At 40.6% G+C, this 19,249-nt stretch overlaps 2 protein-coding genes across 3 annotated transcripts; both read right to left on the reverse strand.

The window, feature by feature from the left end:
- Positions 1-4,262: 4,262 nt before the first annotated feature.
- Positions 4,263-13,839, reverse strand: cd4-1 (CD4-1 molecule). The gene is made up of 10 exons (XM_058053061.1): positions 13,708-13,839; positions 9,542-9,602; positions 9,313-9,471; positions 9,091-9,243; positions 7,241-7,483; positions 6,787-7,173; positions 4,889-5,149; positions 4,728-4,828; positions 4,605-4,648; positions 4,263-4,476 (listed from the first exon to the last, which is right to left on the reverse strand). The coding sequence occupies exons 2-10, from the start codon at positions 9,594-9,596 to the stop codon at positions 4,410-4,412; spliced, it is 1,470 nt and encodes a 489-aa protein (XP_057909044.1). The 5' UTR covers positions 9,597-9,602; positions 13,708-13,839; the 3' UTR covers positions 4,263-4,409.
- A 1,204-nt stretch (positions 13,840-15,043) lies between these two features.
- On the reverse strand, positions 15,044-19,007 carry LOC131105196 (netrin receptor DCC-like). Of its 2 annotated transcripts, none has more exons than XM_058053066.1 (10): positions 18,857-19,007; positions 18,403-18,497; positions 17,617-17,792; positions 17,373-17,534; positions 17,158-17,238; positions 16,207-16,437; positions 16,102-16,131; positions 15,900-16,036; positions 15,331-15,398; positions 15,044-15,188 (listed from the first exon to the last, which is right to left on the reverse strand). In XM_058053066.1, exons 3-10 carry the CDS (start codon positions 17,639-17,641, stop codon positions 15,104-15,106), a joined length of 819 nt encoding a protein of 272 aa, XP_057909049.1. In that variant the 5' UTR covers positions 17,642-17,792; positions 18,403-18,497; positions 18,857-19,007; the 3' UTR covers positions 15,044-15,103. The 2 variants fall into 2 exon arrangements, with proteins under 2 accessions (XP_057909049.1, XP_057909048.1); XM_058053065.1 differs by having other exon boundaries at positions 17,158-17,298.
- Positions 19,008-19,249: the final 242 nt, after the last annotated feature.

Below are 19,249 nucleotides of genomic sequence, written 5' to 3' on the forward strand. Positions count from 1 at the left end.
GGGACACCCCTTGATGGAAGTAGTAAATATGTTATGCTAAAGCTCTGCTCCCAAGACCCAGTGGAGGATTAAACATAGTCAATTGACAGCTTCCATGCAGCGACTAACTCGTGTTTAATCAGCTCCCTGGTACTGAAGTGGCGACTCTTCAGTGTTTTGAAGAGTCTGCTCCCTCCCCCTTGATGCTTATTAACTTTTTGGCCTCCCCATCTGCACGGGCATCAACCTCCTCCTCCTTGCAGGCTGAATACTCCCTTACAAGTGTGTGTTTCATACACGCAGTTTGAGTCTATTTCACTCCCTTGCTGATTATTGTCTTTATTTCAGTGCTGGTGTGCTTTCGGACACCTATAATTGGCAATAAAAATAAAGAAAAAAAGAGATAAAGTACTCTTGGAGTCCTGAGTAGGTTGTGTAATAGAAAAGAGAGGGAAAAAAAGTCTATAATTGTGAAATATTTCTCCTGCAGGGGCCAATAGACTCTGGCGATTCAGCTTGGTAAAGTGCTTGTGAGAGCCCTTGCTGGTTGAAAACAAACACCGGTTGGGGGGCGGGGATGGGGGGGGTGTCAGCTTGATCTATCACCAACATTCCTCTTTACGCAAACACACACACACACACACACATAAGACTCCTCTTGCTTCATTCGCTTTGTTTGGTCCCTGCAAACATTTATGTTCGCTAGTTTGTGTGTTCGGATTCATGTTACAGTAATCACTACAAGCTCGGACACACACAAGTGCAAGCTTTTTTGTTTGTGCTGATCTAGATTGTTTGTCTATATGTGCCCTGCGATTGGCTGGCGACCAGTCCGAAGTCTCTGGGATAGGCTCCAGCATACCCATGACACTAGTGAGGATAAGCAGCATAAGAAATGGATGGATGGACTATGTTGCAATCACTATGTCCTGCCTTTATATGACTGACAAAAGGGCTCACTCCGTTCATGCTGTTGTTCTATGAACATATGAACTCTCTAGCAGACATGCATGCATATGGAAATATATAGAGGCCTACAAAATTCATTAACTCATTCATTTTCTACCGCTTTTTCCTCACAAGGGTCGCGGGGGTGCTGGAGCCTATCCCAGCTGTCTTCGGGCAAGAGGCGTTACACTCTGGACTGGTCGCCAGCCAATCACAGGGCACATATAGACAAACAACCATTCACACTCACATTCATACCTATGGACAATTTGGAGTCGCCAATTAACCTAGCATGTTTTTGGAATGTGGGAGGAAACCGGAGTACCCGGAGAAAACCCACGCATACACGGGGAGAACATGCAAACTCCACACAGAGATGGCCGAGGGTGGAATTGAACCCTGGTCTCCTAGCTGTGAGGTCTGTGTGCTAACCACTAGACCACCGTGCAGCCCGGTTATTTTTATATTCTGCTTGATGTGATTCATTCATTTTCTACCGCTTATCCTCACTAGGGTCGCGGGCAAGCTGGAGCCTATCCCAGCTGTCTTCGGGTGAGAGGCGGGGTACACGCTGGACTGGTCGCCAGCCAATCACAGGGCACATATAGACAAACAACCATTCACACTCACATTCATACCTATGGACAATTTGGAGTCGCCAATTAACCTAGCATGTTTTTGGAATGTGGGAGGAAACCGGAGTACCCGGAGAAAACCCACGCATGCACAGGGAGAACATGCAAACACACAGAGATGGCCGAGGGTGGAATTGAACCCTTGTCTCCTAAATCCATCTTATAAAATGCAGTACTGCACAAAAGTTTAAAGCCCCCCATTTGTTTTAATGGCCTCTTTCACGGCAGTCATTTTCACAGCCAAAACTACAGGAATGCAAAAAAAAAAAAAAAAACAATCTCCATATAATCTGTAGAAGGGTGGAAGAAGCTATGAAATTTTGAGTAGGATATAAAAGAACTGCAATACTTTTTTTTTTTTATAAGCCCACACTTCATTTATTTAATAAAGTTGAGCCTTCTTGCCTCACTGCTTTTCTATCAATGACAATAATTGCTTTTGCACCTCTCCATTCCCCATCTCAAATTCAACAACTAAAGCAATAATATAGTGGTCTGCCAGTAATACTAATACCATAAATAAACATGATGGTGGCTGAATCTGTAGTATAATCAGAGATGTTGTTTTCGAAAGAGGAAGGTGGCACCATCGATCCAAACCGTGGATGTTGTTTTTACACATAAGATAACTAACTGGGGCTCTTATCACCATTTTGTTGCATCATTTGACAGATGAGAGTCAGCAGGTACAAAACAGCAAGTATTTGTTGATATTAGCATATGTTCTGTGTAGTGACATAAAAAAATGGCAAGAAATGGAAAAAAAAATGACGGCTGTGATGTGATGGCTGTGCTGAAGCAACAGCGTGAGCATCTGTGGCATGTGCGAATGTGTATGTGTGTGTGTGTATGTGTGTGTGTGCGTCTCACAAGTGATAATTGTGGCAGCTGCTTCATGACGGAAGAAAATGCAAATAATTCCACCTTTGCCAATTTTAAAAAAGGGAAAAGAAATCTTAAGGGAATTTGGTTCATGCAACACAAACTTTGCATTCATTTCCATCTCTTTTCTTTATCTAATCCACAGAAGAAGAAGAAGAAGAACGCTACTGGCTAGATAATGATTATTATGAACACAGTCCAAACCTTTTCTAAGCTGCTTTATTTATTACGCAAAAGTTTTGTTATGTTTTGTATTGATTGTATTTTCCCTAAAGAGTTTAAATAACAATAAAAGATAATGGACCAGTACTAGACGGAGTACACCATTCAAATGTAATGATATGTCATCAGTTTCTAAGATTGGTTAAATATTTAGTTGTATTTAATATAGAATTTAGTTATTTTGAACTGAAAACATACCTTTAAAAACTATATATCAAACTGATGGACCAATATAAAAAATACCATAAGAGCCTGCAGACGCACTTATAGGTTAAGAAAGTGTTTTATTTTCTACTCCTGTGGACTTTTAATCTATCTGAGAGCCATATAGAACACCTGAGATCTACTTTACATTCCGCTGCATTATCAGCTGTCAGCGGGATGCTTGAGTTGTGTATTTTCCTTCCCCATAAATGAAGATATTCCTGTCATAAATTGATGTTGTCAAGGCTGTAAAAAGCAGTGCATTAAAAAGTGCAGCCAAATGTAGAAATATTTACTGTGCAAAGTCTACTCACAATGCAGATTGTTTTCTTATTCAATCTGGTATAAAAAAAATATAAATAATATCGGGAAAAAATGTGTGATGATTGTATTGAATTAAGGCAAAATGGAGCACAGAACTGGACTGCAACCAGCAGAGGCGCAGTGATGGATAGAGGGGATGAAGGTAAAGACAGAAGGCCTATAGGACGGGTAACTGGAGCTGGGTTGGATGACCACTGTTCCGTTATTTTCAAATCCCAAAGTTGACACCAAGGTATGATCATGCTCGGTTAGCCTATTCTTTAGAGAAAAACCAAAAAGATCATCTGAAGCTGACTGACATGTAGGTGCCAGAGCTCCAGGTTTCATTTTAAGATGTGTAGCTTTTTTCAAAAGCAAGTGGAATAAACAAGTGAGGGAGAAGATACAATTTTCTCACGTTAGACAAACGTATATTCCTGTTGGAACATTTTCTACCGCTTATCCTCACGAGGGTTGCGGGCGGGAGGCGGGGTACACCCTGGACTGGTTGCCAGCCAATCACAGGGCACATATAGTCAAACAACCATTCACACTCACATTCATACCTATGGACAATTTGGAGTCGCCAATTAACCTAGCATGTTTTTGGAATGTGGGAGGAAACCGGAGTACCCGGAGAAAACCCACGCATGCACGGGGAGAAAATGCAAACTCCTCACAGAGATGGCCGAGGGAGGAATTGAACTCGGGTCTCCTAGCTGCGTGGCCTGGAACATCATTCATTCATTCATTCATTTTCTGCCGCTTTTCCTCACGAGGGTCGCGGGGGGTGCTGGAGCCTATCCCAGCTGTCTTCAGGCGAGAGGCGGGGTACACCCCTGGACTGGTTGCCAGTCAATGTGCCACAGGGCACATATAGTCAAACAACCATTCACACTCACATTCATACCTATGGACAATTAGGAGTCGCTAATTAACCTAGCCTGTGATTGGCTGGCGACCAGTCTAGGGTGTACCCCGCCTCTCGCCCGAAGACAGCTAGGATAGGCTCCAGCACCCTTGCTACCCTTGTGAGGAAAAGCGGTAGAAAATGAATGAATGAATGAATGAATAATTAACCTAGCATGTTTTTGGAATGTGGGAGTACCCGGAGAAAACCCACGCATGCACGGGGAGAACATGCAAACTCCTCACCGAGGGTGGAATTGAACTCGGGTCTCCAAGCTGCGTGGCCTGGAACATCATTAAGAAGTCAATTTTGCATGACGGGCACCTTTAATATGCTGAAAGGGGATATTCTGCAGGGTGTGTTATCTTCTGTAGTATCCTTTTTGGCTTGGGGCTGCAACAGAGAAGTTGATTTGAATGTTTTGTATCAGTATAAAATCTATTAATCAATCTATTAATCAATTCAAGGTCATGGTGAGTGTGACGTTAGTGTCATTATGACAGGAAATGGATGGTACGTACGTTTTACACCGGCAGAATCCATGCTGTCTGTGTATCATGTTCCGCTAGAGTGTGTGAGAGAGAGCGTGAGTGAGTTGTGGAAGCTATAAATAGTGTGATGTCACAGTGAGAAGGTTATGGTACCTGTCTGTGTCTCCAGGTGATGCAAATAAGGAGGAGAAGGACAAAGATGGTGACTGCAGCTCCACATATGGTCACAAGCATCCACACGCTCCACTTTGTCGCTGTGTAAACAGACACAGTCGTCAGACAGTGCATCGACACAAAACTCTTTCCATACTTACTGATACTCAGCGTTATCTCAGCCGACGTCAGAGATGTGCCGCCATGACTCAGATCACACTTCCATATCCCGTTGTCTTCTTGGTTCACTTTCGGAATGACGATTCGGGTCGGGTGATGCTCAGCGCTGAGCTGGGAACACATGGAGGAGCGCTCCGGTGGGAACCATTTCACAGAGATATCCGAGGGCAACGTATGACCCAAACTGCAGGTCAGATTGACAGGTTGGCCATGAAGAAGGGCTGGACCCGCAGAGGAGACGACTAGATAGATAGATAGATGTGCAAATATCAGTGGGTCTAATAGTGATCCTTGTGGGACACCGTCCAACCTATTGAAATAGGATGCAGTTTTGCCTCTCATATGATACAAAATGTCAGTATAAATGAATACAAAAAGATACATAAAATCAAAATAAAGGAGTACAGTAGTCCTTCATTTAGTACACATAATTGATTCCAGACCTCACAATAAGGGAATTTCCACAAAGGAGGATTCCTTATTGAGAAATTAAATATTTTCATAGTTAGAGCATACAAAATATACAACCTAAATATGTTTATTAGAGCTCTCTAGATATGAAATAGTCACCCTTACACCCATATAAGTCAATGTCCAGTGGACATAATAACAGAAAATAATCAATTTAAGACATAAATAATACTTGTACTGCTGTGTTACTGTGTGTTCCCATGGGGACCTGAAAAAGGGTCGGACTGTGTTATAATGATAACTATGATAACACCAAAAAGATATACAATTAAAATTGATTGTGTTGCCACCCACCTAAGGTGGTATTCCATTAAAATAAATGGAGCCAGACAAGTGTTGTAAAGTCACTATTTAGGGACCAGGTTAAAAAGGAATAACATGGAAAATAAACTATTTAAAAAGGAGAAATTTAACAAATGAAATGTTAGAAAAAGAAATTGAACCATCCATTTTTCTATGGCGCTTATCCTCACTGGGGTCGCAGGCCAATCACAGGGCACATATAGACAAACAACCATTCACACTCACATTCATACCTATGGACAATTTGGAGTCGCCAATTAACCTAGCATGTTTTTGGAATGTGGGAGGAAACCTGGAGTACCCGGAGAACATGCAAACTCCACACAGAGATGGCCGAGGGTGGAATTGAACTCGGGTCTCCTAGTTGTGAGGCCTTCACACTAACCACTCGCCCACTGTGCAGCCCACAGGGCACATAAGGAAAAAACAGGAGTCGATAAGGAAACCAGAGTACCCAGAAAAAAACCCACATACGCACACCGAGAAGCTGAGAATCGAACCCAGGTCTCGTGACTATGTGGCCCACATGCTGACCATGTACCCCTATACAGTATTGTTATTCTCCCACTAAGGATTCTACAGTAAACCTCGGATATATCGGATTCAATTGTTCCCACTGGTTTTGTCCGATATAAGCGAAATCCGTTATATGCGTATACCGGAAAATGTCCGTTTTACGCATATATCGGATTTATATCCGGTATATGCGTAAATCGGATTTTATCCGTTATAAAAAGGCACTTCCTTGACTATGTTTCCAATGTACCTGGACGCGCAGGCAACGCTGCAAACGCTGCAAATGACGTCGTATAGCGGCCTGTCACGATTCGGCGAATCGGAGCGCCACGATGCGGTCATCCGATATATGCGAGGGAAATTTAATGGAAATGCATTGGAACGGGACTGGAGATTTTGTCCGAAATAGGCGAAATCCGTTATAAAAAATCCGATATATGCAATGAATTTTTATTGGAAATGCATTACAGAAAAATTGGTTCTTTTTTATCTGTCCGTTGTGAGCGAATTTCCGATATATCCGAGTCCGATATATCCGAGGTTTACCTCAACTACAGCAAATAACCACCATAAGTTTGTGTGGACTTACTCTGCAGCACTTCAACGCTCACAGTCCTTTTCAGAAGCAATTGACTGCTAAAGTTGAAGGTGCACACGTAGTCTCCCCTGTCTTCTGCTGTCACACTCTTGCTGTTCAAAGACACGTTTCCCTTTAGGAGGCCTGGGACAGGAGTAAAGCCCCTGCTTTGAACAAACGTCCAGGCCAAATTCTTATCCACCAGGGAGATGGAGAAGAGCTTCTGTTGACTCTCGGTAACAAGACGTGACGGCGGTTTAGGGATGAAGTACCAGTGGACTTCCTGGAGGCCTCTGGCTTTGAATTGTTTCCAAGACAGGTGAGACGGAAAGGAACAGTCGATGTTGAGAATCGACTGTTCCGCCACATAATGAGGATGCAGAGGAGCCGGGAGGAGGTCTGTTCAAATCAAATCAAAACACATGAAAAATAAAATCACTGACTTGATGAACTTTAGGTGTCTCACCAAGAACAGTGATGGAAACTGTGGCCCTGGCCTCCTTTTGTTCCCTTGTGACAACGCAGCTCCATATGCCGTTGTCTTGGCCTGTAACGTACACTTGGACTTTTCCTTCACGCTGACGAATCCTGTTTCCCGCCGGACTCAACCAATATATGTCAGCCATGTTGTCATTGTCGGCACTGTCCACATGGCAGGAAAGCGTCACAGGTTCTCCAGCTACCAGGGAAGAGGACGGGTGGGCAGACACTAACACAACAGATAACATTTACGTATTAGCATGGGTAAAGATGAAGCAAGAAAAAAATGTCAGATATTCAATTGGAACCCTATTGTGTTGCCAGAGCGTTTTTTTTTACAAATACACAACATGGTGGCACTGTACTTAAACTTCACTTAAACTTCAAAGACTTCTCCCCAAACGAGTCAAAGCTTCTCTTCCCGTCACTCACACTAGAGATATACAGCCATGACACAAACCAAGAAGTGTTGGAAGTATCTATAAGGTTGTTAGCCAGCTATCAAAGAGAGTTCATTCATTCATTCATTTTCTACCACTTATTCTCAGGAGGGTTGCGGGGGTGCTGGAGCCTATCCCAGCGTCTTCAACCATTCACACTCACATTCATACCTCGGAGTCACCAAGGTATGAATGTGGCTGAGTGTGGAATTGAACTCGGGTCTCCTAGCTGTGAGTCCTGCGTGCTAACCACTCGACCATCGTGCAGCCCAGACACAGAGTTCATTCATTCATTCATTCATTTTCTACCGCTTATTTTCACGAGGGTTGCGGGGGTGCTGGAGCCTATCCCAGCTGTCTTCAACCATTCACACTCACATTCATACCTTGGAGTCGCCAAGGTATGAATGTGGCTGAGTGTGGAATTGAACTCGGGTCTCCTAGCTGTGAGTCCTGCGTGCTAACCACTCGACCATCGTGCAGCCCAGAGACAGAGTTCGTTCATTCATTCATTCATTCATTTTCTACCACTTGTCCTCACGATCGCGGGGGTGCTTGAGCCTATCCCAGCTGTCTTAGGGTGAGAGGCGGGGTACACCCTGGACTGGTCGCCAGCCAATCACAGGGCACATATAGACAAACAACCATTCACACTCACATTCATACCTCGGAGTCGCCAAGGTTAGAATGTGGCGGAGTGTGGAATTGAACTTGGGTTTCCTAGCTGTGAGGCCTGCGTGCTAACCACTCGTCCACCGTGCAGCCCAGAGACAGAGTTCATTCATTCATTCATTTTCTGCCGCTTTTTCCTCAGGAGGGTCACAGGGGTGCTGGAGCCTATCCCAGCTGTCTTCGGGCGAGAGGCGGGGTACACCCTGGACTGGTCGCCAGCCAATCACAGGGCACATATAGACAAACAACCATTCACACTCACATTCATACCTTGGAGTCGCCAAGGTATGAGTGTGGAATTGAACTCGGGTCTCCTAGCTGTGAGGCCTGCGTGCTAATCACTCTTCTACTGTGCAGTTATGATGCTAAATATAATGGTGAGCAACATGAACAGTAATTAAGGTCATGTCAACAAAGTATTTTTTGCCTTATTTTTCTCAGGCTGCTGCACCTCGCCGGAAGTCCTCTGATGCCATTACCTTAAATCCATATTTTTATTGCAATTACTATTAATTTGCAGTGATATTAGTTTGAGCAAATAACAATAAAAACTAATTACTTACAAATACATTGCTTTGTTTATTTGTGTTCAAATTTGCATACATGGCTATTGTGCATAAACCATAAAAAATGTTGGTTGTTTGAGGTCCCCTTATTGAAATTAATATGCAATACAACAACCACAACGACTATAAGCTTGAGCTTGAAAATAAGATGAGACTACCTGTGATTTTGGAGAGTCTAAAGGTCTTGACTGGTCTGACATCACTTATTTTGACAAGTTTGGAGAGGACAAATGTGCCGAAGTCTTCCTGTTGAACATTTGTGATCTTGAATGCATCTCTGGAAACGGACAACCTGCCTGCCCAGCGCTTATCTGTAAGCAAGTTTAGCATCATTGTCTTAAATATTACTTCAATAGCTCAAAATGAAGATGCTAGCTCACCGTTTGTAAACATCCAGTCGCTGAGAGGGTTGTGCCAGGCCAACCGGTCTTGCCGGGAGGTAGTCCGAGACCAGTACCAGTAGCCCGTGTTGACTTGAAGCCCCTCGGTACTGAGATCGACAGTAGCTCCTTCTGCGGCATAGACCACCTCGTCACACCCTGCCACAAATGAAAAAAACGTTGTGCCCATGTGGAAATAAATTCCACTTTTATGCTGATAACGTCCTACCTGCGATCCACAGGAGAGCAGCCATGACAGAGAGAAGCTCGATGAGGAACTTCATGCTGGACTGTTGAATGGAAAAGTAACATATATTGTACCTATTAGATAATATTAATGGTAGTCAGAGGTGGGGGCAAGTCATAATATCAAGTCTCTGGTAAAGACGTTCAAGTCCAAGTCAAAACAATACAGGCTTAAGTCCTAAGAAGCACTGTTTAGTGCAGGGGTCTCAAACTCAATTTACTTGGGGGCCACTGGAGCTAGGGTCTGGGTGAGACTGGGACGCATCAAGTTTTCCAAAAAAACAACAACAACAAAAAAAAAACGCATTTATTAAAAACAAAAAAATTTAAAAAACTTCGCTTTGGTTCCAATTTTCTACAATAAAAGCTCTGATAAAAAATTCCACTGTTCTCAAATATCTTACTTTTTATTTTTCTTCACAAAATAAGAAAAATATGAAAAATAAATAAACAAATCAAGAATAAAGAAAATCAATCAATCAGTAATAAATAAATATAATAATAATAAAAAGGCAAATAATAAAAACTTAAACCACATATACATAGTTGGTGGGTAGACAAATTATTTTTTTCAGATTTAAACAAAGCATTATTAGAGCCCTGTAGACATGACAAAACACGACTATAGTCACATTTATACTCTTTTTTTATTTACAACATATTGCGCAACTGCAGGGTCTTGAGACACATGCTCGCAAACTAGAGCGCTAGCGACCTAAACGGTAGCCTTCAAGTTATTTCCTTTAAACTTAAATAGCCAAAAACTTACCACTTCCACACGGATAGGGAGGATAACTATTAACACTTATTTAACCTTTAACATGAACATTAATCAAACGTAATATTTTTTTTTTGGGTACATGATACCATACAGCATCCATATCAAACTTGCGCGGGCCGCACTAACATGAAAGGCAGGGGCCTCAAACTAGTGTCCTGCGGTCCACATCTGGCCCGCGGGCCGCGTGTTTGAGACCCCTGGTTTAGTGTTTCCTAAATAAAATGCTTGATTTATTGTCACTTTTCGTCATTCCTCCAGTGTTGTGCCGACACCTAACAGGAAGTGATGCGGGCCTCTTTTGTGGTGGTCTCAGATTTGTGTAGATAAAAGCCGACAAGAGCGGAGAGTGTGGGCGGTCTGCGGTGTGGTGGGCTTCGCATGAGCGTACACCGGGGTTGTGGTGGGCCTTGATTTAGCATAGATTCCTATCCTGCCGCTGACACCTCCTCTCTTCCTCCCTTCTTCCAAGAAAGACGGATCTCTCCTCGCTCAGAAGAGGAGAAAAAAAACCCACAGCAGAGACAGACTGTGGGTTAAGGTTGATGTTTGTCTCACCTTTACCTAATGTTATGTCAAGACTCATAGTACATATGTTATTGTATTGTTGATTACATTTACCCAGCAAATCAACCATAAATCTCAGTAAAGTGTGATGGTGGGCTATCGGAAGGTCCAATACAAGAAGATTACATTACATAATTGTATTATTTAACAATGACTGTAAGGAAATAGAGGTGCTAACATAAGAAATAATTATTTTGAATAATAATAATAATAATTACCATGGGTTAATTTGAAAATTAATTTCAACTAATACACAGTTAAAAACAAGTAGAAGAAGAATCTTTTTTTTTCACTTGTCCTCACAGGGGTCGCACAGGTATGCTGGAGCCTATCACAGCTGACCTTGGGGTAGAGGCGGGGGGTATGCCCTGGTCCAGTCAAATATTTTGTATTTATATATTATATTTATGTTTTTTTTTTAAATGTGTTGTATTTTATTTGAAAAAATCAATATATATGTAAAAAAAAAAATGTTTTTATTTTAAATATTTATATTTTATTTTTAGCATTTTAAAAAATATTATTTTGTCAAGACAAATACGGACACTTCAAATACAAGTTTAAAATAAATATATACAAGTGTACAAAATTGGTGTCAAAGCATATTAGTTTTTATAAAATAAAGTTCATTAAAATACAAGATTCTCCCTTATAAAAGTTTGTCTTTCTAGTCATTACAATGTATTTTTGTACAAAGAGCCTACAAATCTAGGGTGTGTGTTTCCCATTGTCCCACTAAGGGTCGCAACTTACTTTATATGCTAACTACCAATCCTGACAACCCTGGCCTTCAGTAAAAATTAATAAATGTGCCTTGTAAATAGTTATATTTCTCCAAATTATAGAGAAGTTTTTGTATAAAATCCTACAAAGTTAGTGCATATTTTAATAAATTGGACTGACTAAAAATCATATACTGTATTACTCCCTTGTTTTGGACTAATTATAGTGCATTTTTTGGTACAAAATCCAACAAAATTCATGTAAAGGCATATTTATATATTCTATTCACATAGGAAAAACGGTAAATAGTCAGATTTCTACTAATTACTGTGCTTTTTTAGTACACCATCGGCAAAGCGACATCAGGATTGTCTCCACCACTTTCATGTCATAGAGAGGCGCTCATGCTGTGTTAATGTGCATCATGATGATGATGATGATGTTGTAGAAAATCATATCATTTGATGACGGATTCTGATCATTTGCACTAATGGAACGACACCCCAGGTGCAACAACACACTGATTTCACTCGTCATTGTGTTCATTAGTGTCTCACACACACACACACATACATACACACACAATGACACACGAGAGTAATACAGGTCGTTATGACTCCATGCTGTTTTTTTAAACACTCCCACTTAAAACAGAATAGAAGAGACCGTTTAGCTTGTGGGTATTTACGGAAAAGATGAAATACATATATATATATATATATTTTTTTTTTTTCTTCATGTGACCTGTTTATGCTTTAGGCCAGGGGTGGGCAAACTACGGCCCGGGGGCCACATCCGGCCCGCCAAGTGTTTGAATACGGCCCGCCCAATCTTTCAAAAGTATTTAATTTAAACTCAACATACAACCTGGCATCATGGCCTGAGCCAACCTTTTGATGGTTGTATCAATTTCGTTGTTTGACATGGTCTGTTGTTTACAAAGTGCTCCTGAAAAAAGAGACACAAGCACATAATAATAATAAAAATTTAAATAATAATTATTATATTATTATTATAACTATTATGATTATTATATTTATTATATTAATGCTAATTATTATATTAATTATATATAATAATATTGTTGTATTTGCATATTTTACATAATAATATAATAATTATTATTTTAATTTTATTTTAATTATTATAATATTTTATTATTTTTAAAATATTTAAATATAAAAATAAAATAATAAATAATAATAGCAGATTGCATGACAATTTTACAGATACAATAATACCAGGTGGACTGTTACGTGTAAAATATATAGTCTGCCCCCCCCGGAAATTTTGTTATATCAATGCGGCCCGCGAGTCAAAAAGTTTGCCCACCCCTGCTTTAGGCCTTAAAAACTGCAACAATGTGTGATTTTTATGGAGGCCCCTTTCACAATGGAAAGTCATAATTATGAGACAAAAAGTCGAAAATGTGAGATAAAGTCATAATGACAAAAAAAAAATAAAAATAATACGAAAAGTAACTATTTCTATCCCACATTCCAAAAACATACGTTAGGTTAATTGGCAACTCCAAATTGTCTATATGTGCGCTGTGGGCTGCACGGTATATGGGGGGTTAGTGCGAAGGCCTCACAGTAAGGAGACCCGAGTCCAATTCCTTGGCCATCTGTGTGTGGAGTTTGCATGTTCTCCCCGTGCATGCGTGGGTTTTCTCCGGGTACTCCGGTTTCCTCCCACATTCCAAAAAAACTTAATTGGCTTAATTGTCAATTGGCGACTCCAAATTGTCCACTGCCGCTTTTTCCTCACGGGGGTCGCAGGGGTTGCTGGAGCCTATCCCAGCTGTCTTCGGGCGAGAGGCGGGGTACACCCTGGACTGGTCGCCAGCCAATCACAGGGCACATATAGACAAACAACCATTCACACTCACATTCATACCTATGGACAATTTGGAGTCACCAATTAACCTAGCATGTTTTTGGAATGTGGGAGGAAACCGGAGTACCCGGAGAAAACCCACGCATGCACGGGGAGAACATACAAACTCCACACAGAGATGGCCGAGGGTGGAATTGAACCCGGAATAAAAACAGTTGATAGGAAATAAAAATCTAACTTACGAGTCTTGTGATTGATAGGCGATCAGTCCAGGTTGTATACGGCCTCTCGCACTAAAGGAGCTGGGATAGGCTCCAGCTTATCCCCGGTCGCTAGTGATCCTGCACACACAGGATAAACAATGTAGAAAATGGACAGGTGAATGGAAGGAAACTTGCAGAAGATGTGATCAGTGCAGCTCTGAGGGAACGTGTGCACGAGGCTCCTATACATTCACACACACGTATACACACACACACACACACACACACACACACACACACACAGGAAGTCAAACAAATAACACATTAGATGTTGCGGTAATGTTAGGATACAGTCAATATTTAAATGAAATTGGAATAAAGATTTTCAGCAGTAAGAATCTACCATTTGCAATTTAGCATAGACAAACATAAAGGATTGAGTTTTGTTATTGAATGCGTCACGAATCTGGGTCTCACATTTCGGATGGTTCGTGGTTTACTGCATCTACTGTGTACTCATTTTGGCAACGCACCTGTGTCGCATTGTAACAGTTGTGGCAAAAGTACACAGCTGATGTTCACCTTCTTTCAATATAAACTACATTTTTTTGAAAGGCAAAAATAAGTATTTTATTTAGACACATGTAATGAAATATAAATGATACATAGATAATACTGTCTTGCTTTAGTCCAAAAAGATTCATACCCTGGTCAAATGTGAGTTGAGTGGATTTTTCTTTGCCCCCCCCAAATAATTAAATTTTGTTGTTTGAGTTTGTTTTAATTTCATTGAAGAGGTTTCCTTTTTTTTCTTGTTTTGTAGAAAGTGGCAAACAACTAAGAACTTCTGTTGAAAATATTACAGAAAAATATTGGCCGCTTTATTAAAACACGCATATGTATATTTTTATAGCACACATTAGTATATTCATAGTCATATTTTATATGAATCATATAAGGTAAATATATAGCATATATTTACACAGTGATGCATTAAAACAAATGTATATATATTTTAATATCTTATTTACTACTTTTATTTACACATTTTGTAAAACAAAAATTATTTTAAATTATCATTATATTTTTCAACAACATCTTAGTCTTTTGCCACTTTCTTGTGTCATTTCCTGATAGTAAAATACTAATAAATGCAATATAAATTCACTTACTTTGGTCATGGTATGAATAATGTTGGGCTTAAAACAATAGTTTTATACTTCATCATTTAAATAATAGTAAAAGTAGATGTTTTTAACCACAGGAATTACAAATGCATAGTGTGACAGTAATGTGTAATTAACTAAAAAAGTATTAATCCAAATTATAGTCATCATCTTTACATTCATGTCACTGCTAGTCAAAAAAAAAGAATATGCTGCATAATTAAGAATTCTTTGTCTTCACTCCTTATCCATCTTTTTGCATTCTTCTATCACTTCTGTGCCGAGAAGGCGGGCAGCGGCGGCGGCGGCGGCTTCTTCTTCTGTGGTGGTGCTGCTGCAACAGCAGCTGGCGGGCTGCGATAAAGGAAGGGGGGAGAGGTGGGATAATATGGTGAGCGGGTGGGTGGGGGTAGACGTTTCCGCACTAATTAGCACACATTAATGAAGTACATGGTGGTAAAAAGGCAAAAAATGAAGAATGGAAAGAGCGGAATACCAGCGACAATGGCAATACTGTCGGGAATTCAGAGACTTTCTGGGGTTCTTCGTCTGGTGGGAAATTTTCTAAAAGATGAAAAAAGGAAAGAACAATGAGACGAGAGCATATAAGGTAACTGGACTGAATCAGATTCAGACTCAATTTGCATTCTCATTGTCATTCATTTAGTTTCTATGCTGCTTAGTCTTCGTTAGGGGTCACAGAGGTGCGCTGGAGACTATCCTAGCTGACTTTGGAAGTGGGACGGGGTACACTCTGGATTGGTCGCCAGCCAATCACAAGGCACAAAAAAAAACAAACACCCTTTCACACTCACATTCATACCTATGGTCAACTTATAGAGTTGCTAATTAACATGATATTCATGTTTTTAGGATGTAGGAGTCTTTATGATAACCCATAATGACACAGTATAGCCGAAATTGAAGGTCACGGCACAAGATGACTGTCAACCAACCAACCAACCAATCAGATGATTAAAGTGCTATTTAATATGAACAATATCTGACCTAACAAATACATTTTTAACCGATCTCAATGTTACAGTATACATTTGCATAACTTGCCTTCATTCTTCTAACCCGTAGGAACAACACCAGCACCAAGACCAGCAGCAGAAACACCACCACGCTGCCACCGGCTGCCAGACTCCACAAGGTCGGCTCTGGAACTAAACCCTCACGGGGGGCCGGGGAAGTACCACCTAAACAGACAGTTTGCTCAAGAAAAAATGGCCTCACTCTCACAAAAAGACGCAGGTTCACTTACCAAAAATCTGGAAGGGGGTTGTCGTGGAGGCTGCAAAACAAAAAAAAAAACACATTAGATACTTAAACAAAATTTAAGCTGTTTTAGTTAGCAATTTTTTTTTACCTTGAACACTAATAACCATCTCTGCGTACGTGGAGGCATCATTTGTGATCATGCACCTCCAAATGCCATTATGAGAAGCCTCCACGGGGTTGAGGCTAGCCGAGGAGCTAGGATGATGACTCCCATCAGGACCCCTCCATTGGACCACCGTGTCCAAAGGCAGACCGGATACTCTACAGTTTAGTGTAGCCTGGCCACCCGCGTGGAGGAAACCCGGGGGCTCCACCCATACTGACAACACATAGTACAGAAGGTGGTCACATGATGATAGATTGTCGGCTGTGGTGGTTTTATATTCGAAATATTTGTTATGTTCATTCATTCATTCATTCATTTTCTACCGCTTTTTCCTCACAAGGGTCGCAGGGGGTGCTGGAGTCTATCCCAGCTGTCTTTGGACGAGAGGCGGGGTACACCCTGGACTGGTCAGATACGCCCGAGGATGGAATCGAACTTGGGTCCAAAAATTTTTTGCAACCATGAAGGATTACGATTCGGTCGTGATATCCATCCATCTAATTTCTATGTCACTTATCCTTACTGGGATCGCAAGGTATGCTGGAGCCTATCCCAGCGGGGTACACCCTGGACTGGTCGCCAGCCAATCACAGGGCACATATAGACAAACAACCATTCACACTCACATTCATACCTATGGACAATTTGGAGTCGCCAATTAACCTAGCATGTTTTTGGAATGTGGGAGGAAACCGGAGTACCCGGAGAAAATCCACGCATGCACGGGGAGAACATGCAAACTCCACACAGAGAGGGTGGAATTGAACCCTGGTCTCCTAGCTGTGAGGTCTGCGTGCTAACCACTAAACCGCCGTGCCATATTTGTTATATTCTGTAAATATATTACTATTTACATTACTTTTATATTATTGGTGGAGGTCACATGATCATATGATTGTACATACAGTATCATATGCTGAGTTCACTGCTCACCGGTAAAGACGGCGAGAGTGTGCTCTTCACGCTTGTAGTCTGCAATGCACGTGAACTGTCCGGCGTCTCCTTCCTTCACACCTGATATGACCAGATTTTTCTCATATGTGACCTTTGACCTCAACGCAATGTCAAAATTGCCTGAAGAATACACACATGAGCTGAATTAATGCATAATTATAATAATAGGGAGAGGTTTTTGTCATATAGGTCACCTTTCTGAGGAATGCGATTCCTGCCACTGATCCTGATGATTATATCTTTGCCGTGTAGCCACTCTAGTTTGTTGACGAAGTTGTTGAGGCCGCACTTGATGGTGACTCTCCGGCCTGCTGCGGTGTGGACCAGTTCACCAGTGGCAGAGAGCGCATTCAGTACTAATGAAGCAAAGATGAAGGGGGGGAAAAACTCAAGTTAATCTTAATATGAGCACATACGCCATTGCGTGTTGTCACTCACCTAGTAGAAATAACATGATCATCATCAATGTGAAAGGACTGCAGAATTGTGTTGTAATGTCAGTGTTGTTTTTAAATCCAGGCTAGACGCTCCACGGCGAGCTTCTGTTTGAGATACGATGACAAGATCTAAACGACTCGACTCCTTCTTCACTTCCTTCCTCTCTCTTTCTTTGTCTGGTAATCAAAAAAAATGTAAATTTGCTTTGCAAATAATTAAACATTATCACAGAGAAAAGCATCAAAATAAATCAAATACTGTAAAATAGTATGTAATTGTTTTGTTATTAAATGTAGCATAATTTTGGTTACTGAGCAAAAAAATGTAAAGCACTCATGTTTTAACTGTGTATTAACCAATGAATGTTGCATTTTGGTGTGTCTTCTATTCTGTTTACTTGCTTTATTCAACTTCACTCTTCTGTAAAGTGTCTTTGAGTATTTTGAAAAGCACTATACAAATAAAATGTATTATTATTATTATTAAAAGTGATACAACCTGGCATTGAAACAATCATTTTGTGTCAAAAGTCACAACAAAAGCTGGGAGTTTAAATAGTCAGCACCTTTAAAATCAGCAAATCTTGTGACTTCAGCTCAGTAAAAAATAAATGTCCTTTTTTTTTTTGTGCAATTGCATGACAAAAAGGCACCTGTGATGACAAACAGGACATAAGTGATAACCACAGAACCAGACATTGCTACATAAGTAAGGCTGCCCCATACACTACAATTAATTACAACTACAATAATACTTAATAATAATAATAATAATATCACCACACACCTTTATGTTTCCTCCCTGTTGCTGCTTTGTTTTGTGTTCGGGTCACGGGGGTATGTTGGAGCCTATCCAACGGGGGTACACCCTGGTGGGGTCGCCTGCCAATCACAGGGCGTGCCTGTTTTATTTTAAATGTTAAACATTGCATGTACAGTTAAAGGTTTTATGATGGTGAGTTTGATTTACTTTCCAAGATTTTCTTTGGGATAGTATTATTCTATTTCTATTGTACAGAATGTGAATACATTTTCTTCTGTTTTAAGTGCTTTTTAGCCTTGTATTACAGTTAAAAATGTGAATCATTGCTTGAACAGTCAATACAATGTTTATAGATGTTGAGTTAGAATATGGAAGAGATTAATTCATTTTCCAGGATTTGATTTCCCAAAGAGGAAAAACAGTCCAGTTAGTCACAGAGAGAACATTAGAGAACATGAAATAAACGAGTGCGTCTTACCTTCACTTGGAGGTAGTTACATGTCCTTTGTATTCTGATTTAAGGCTGAAATCCTTCCTCACTCTTGCGAGGATGCAAACTCTGTAAAGGTACAACTTCAAAAAAGTACAAATAAGGTTGCACTTTAGAAAGTTGTAGGCCAGTATAAAACTTTGTGGCTTTGCTCTTCATGTTGCGATTGCACTCACTGCATCTTAAATACACAATGTTATCTTTCAGAAATGTAACATCACTTCATAGGACAGCATTTCATCAACATTTCCAGCAGGAAAAATTATTTTAATGCACAAAAATGGGTACCTTTTGAAGCTGAACCTGAATAGGTTCAGCAAAAAGCAACTCTACAGAATTTGTTTGACTTTTTTTTATTCTTTTCTTGATAGCACACATTGG

This window comes from Doryrhamphus excisus, chromosome 17 (assembly GCF_030265055.1).
Source record: "Doryrhamphus excisus isolate RoL2022-K1 chromosome 17, RoL_Dexc_1.0, whole genome shotgun sequence".
In the NCBI taxonomy this organism is placed as follows: Eukaryota; Metazoa; Chordata; class Actinopteri; order Syngnathiformes; family Syngnathidae; genus Doryrhamphus; species Doryrhamphus excisus.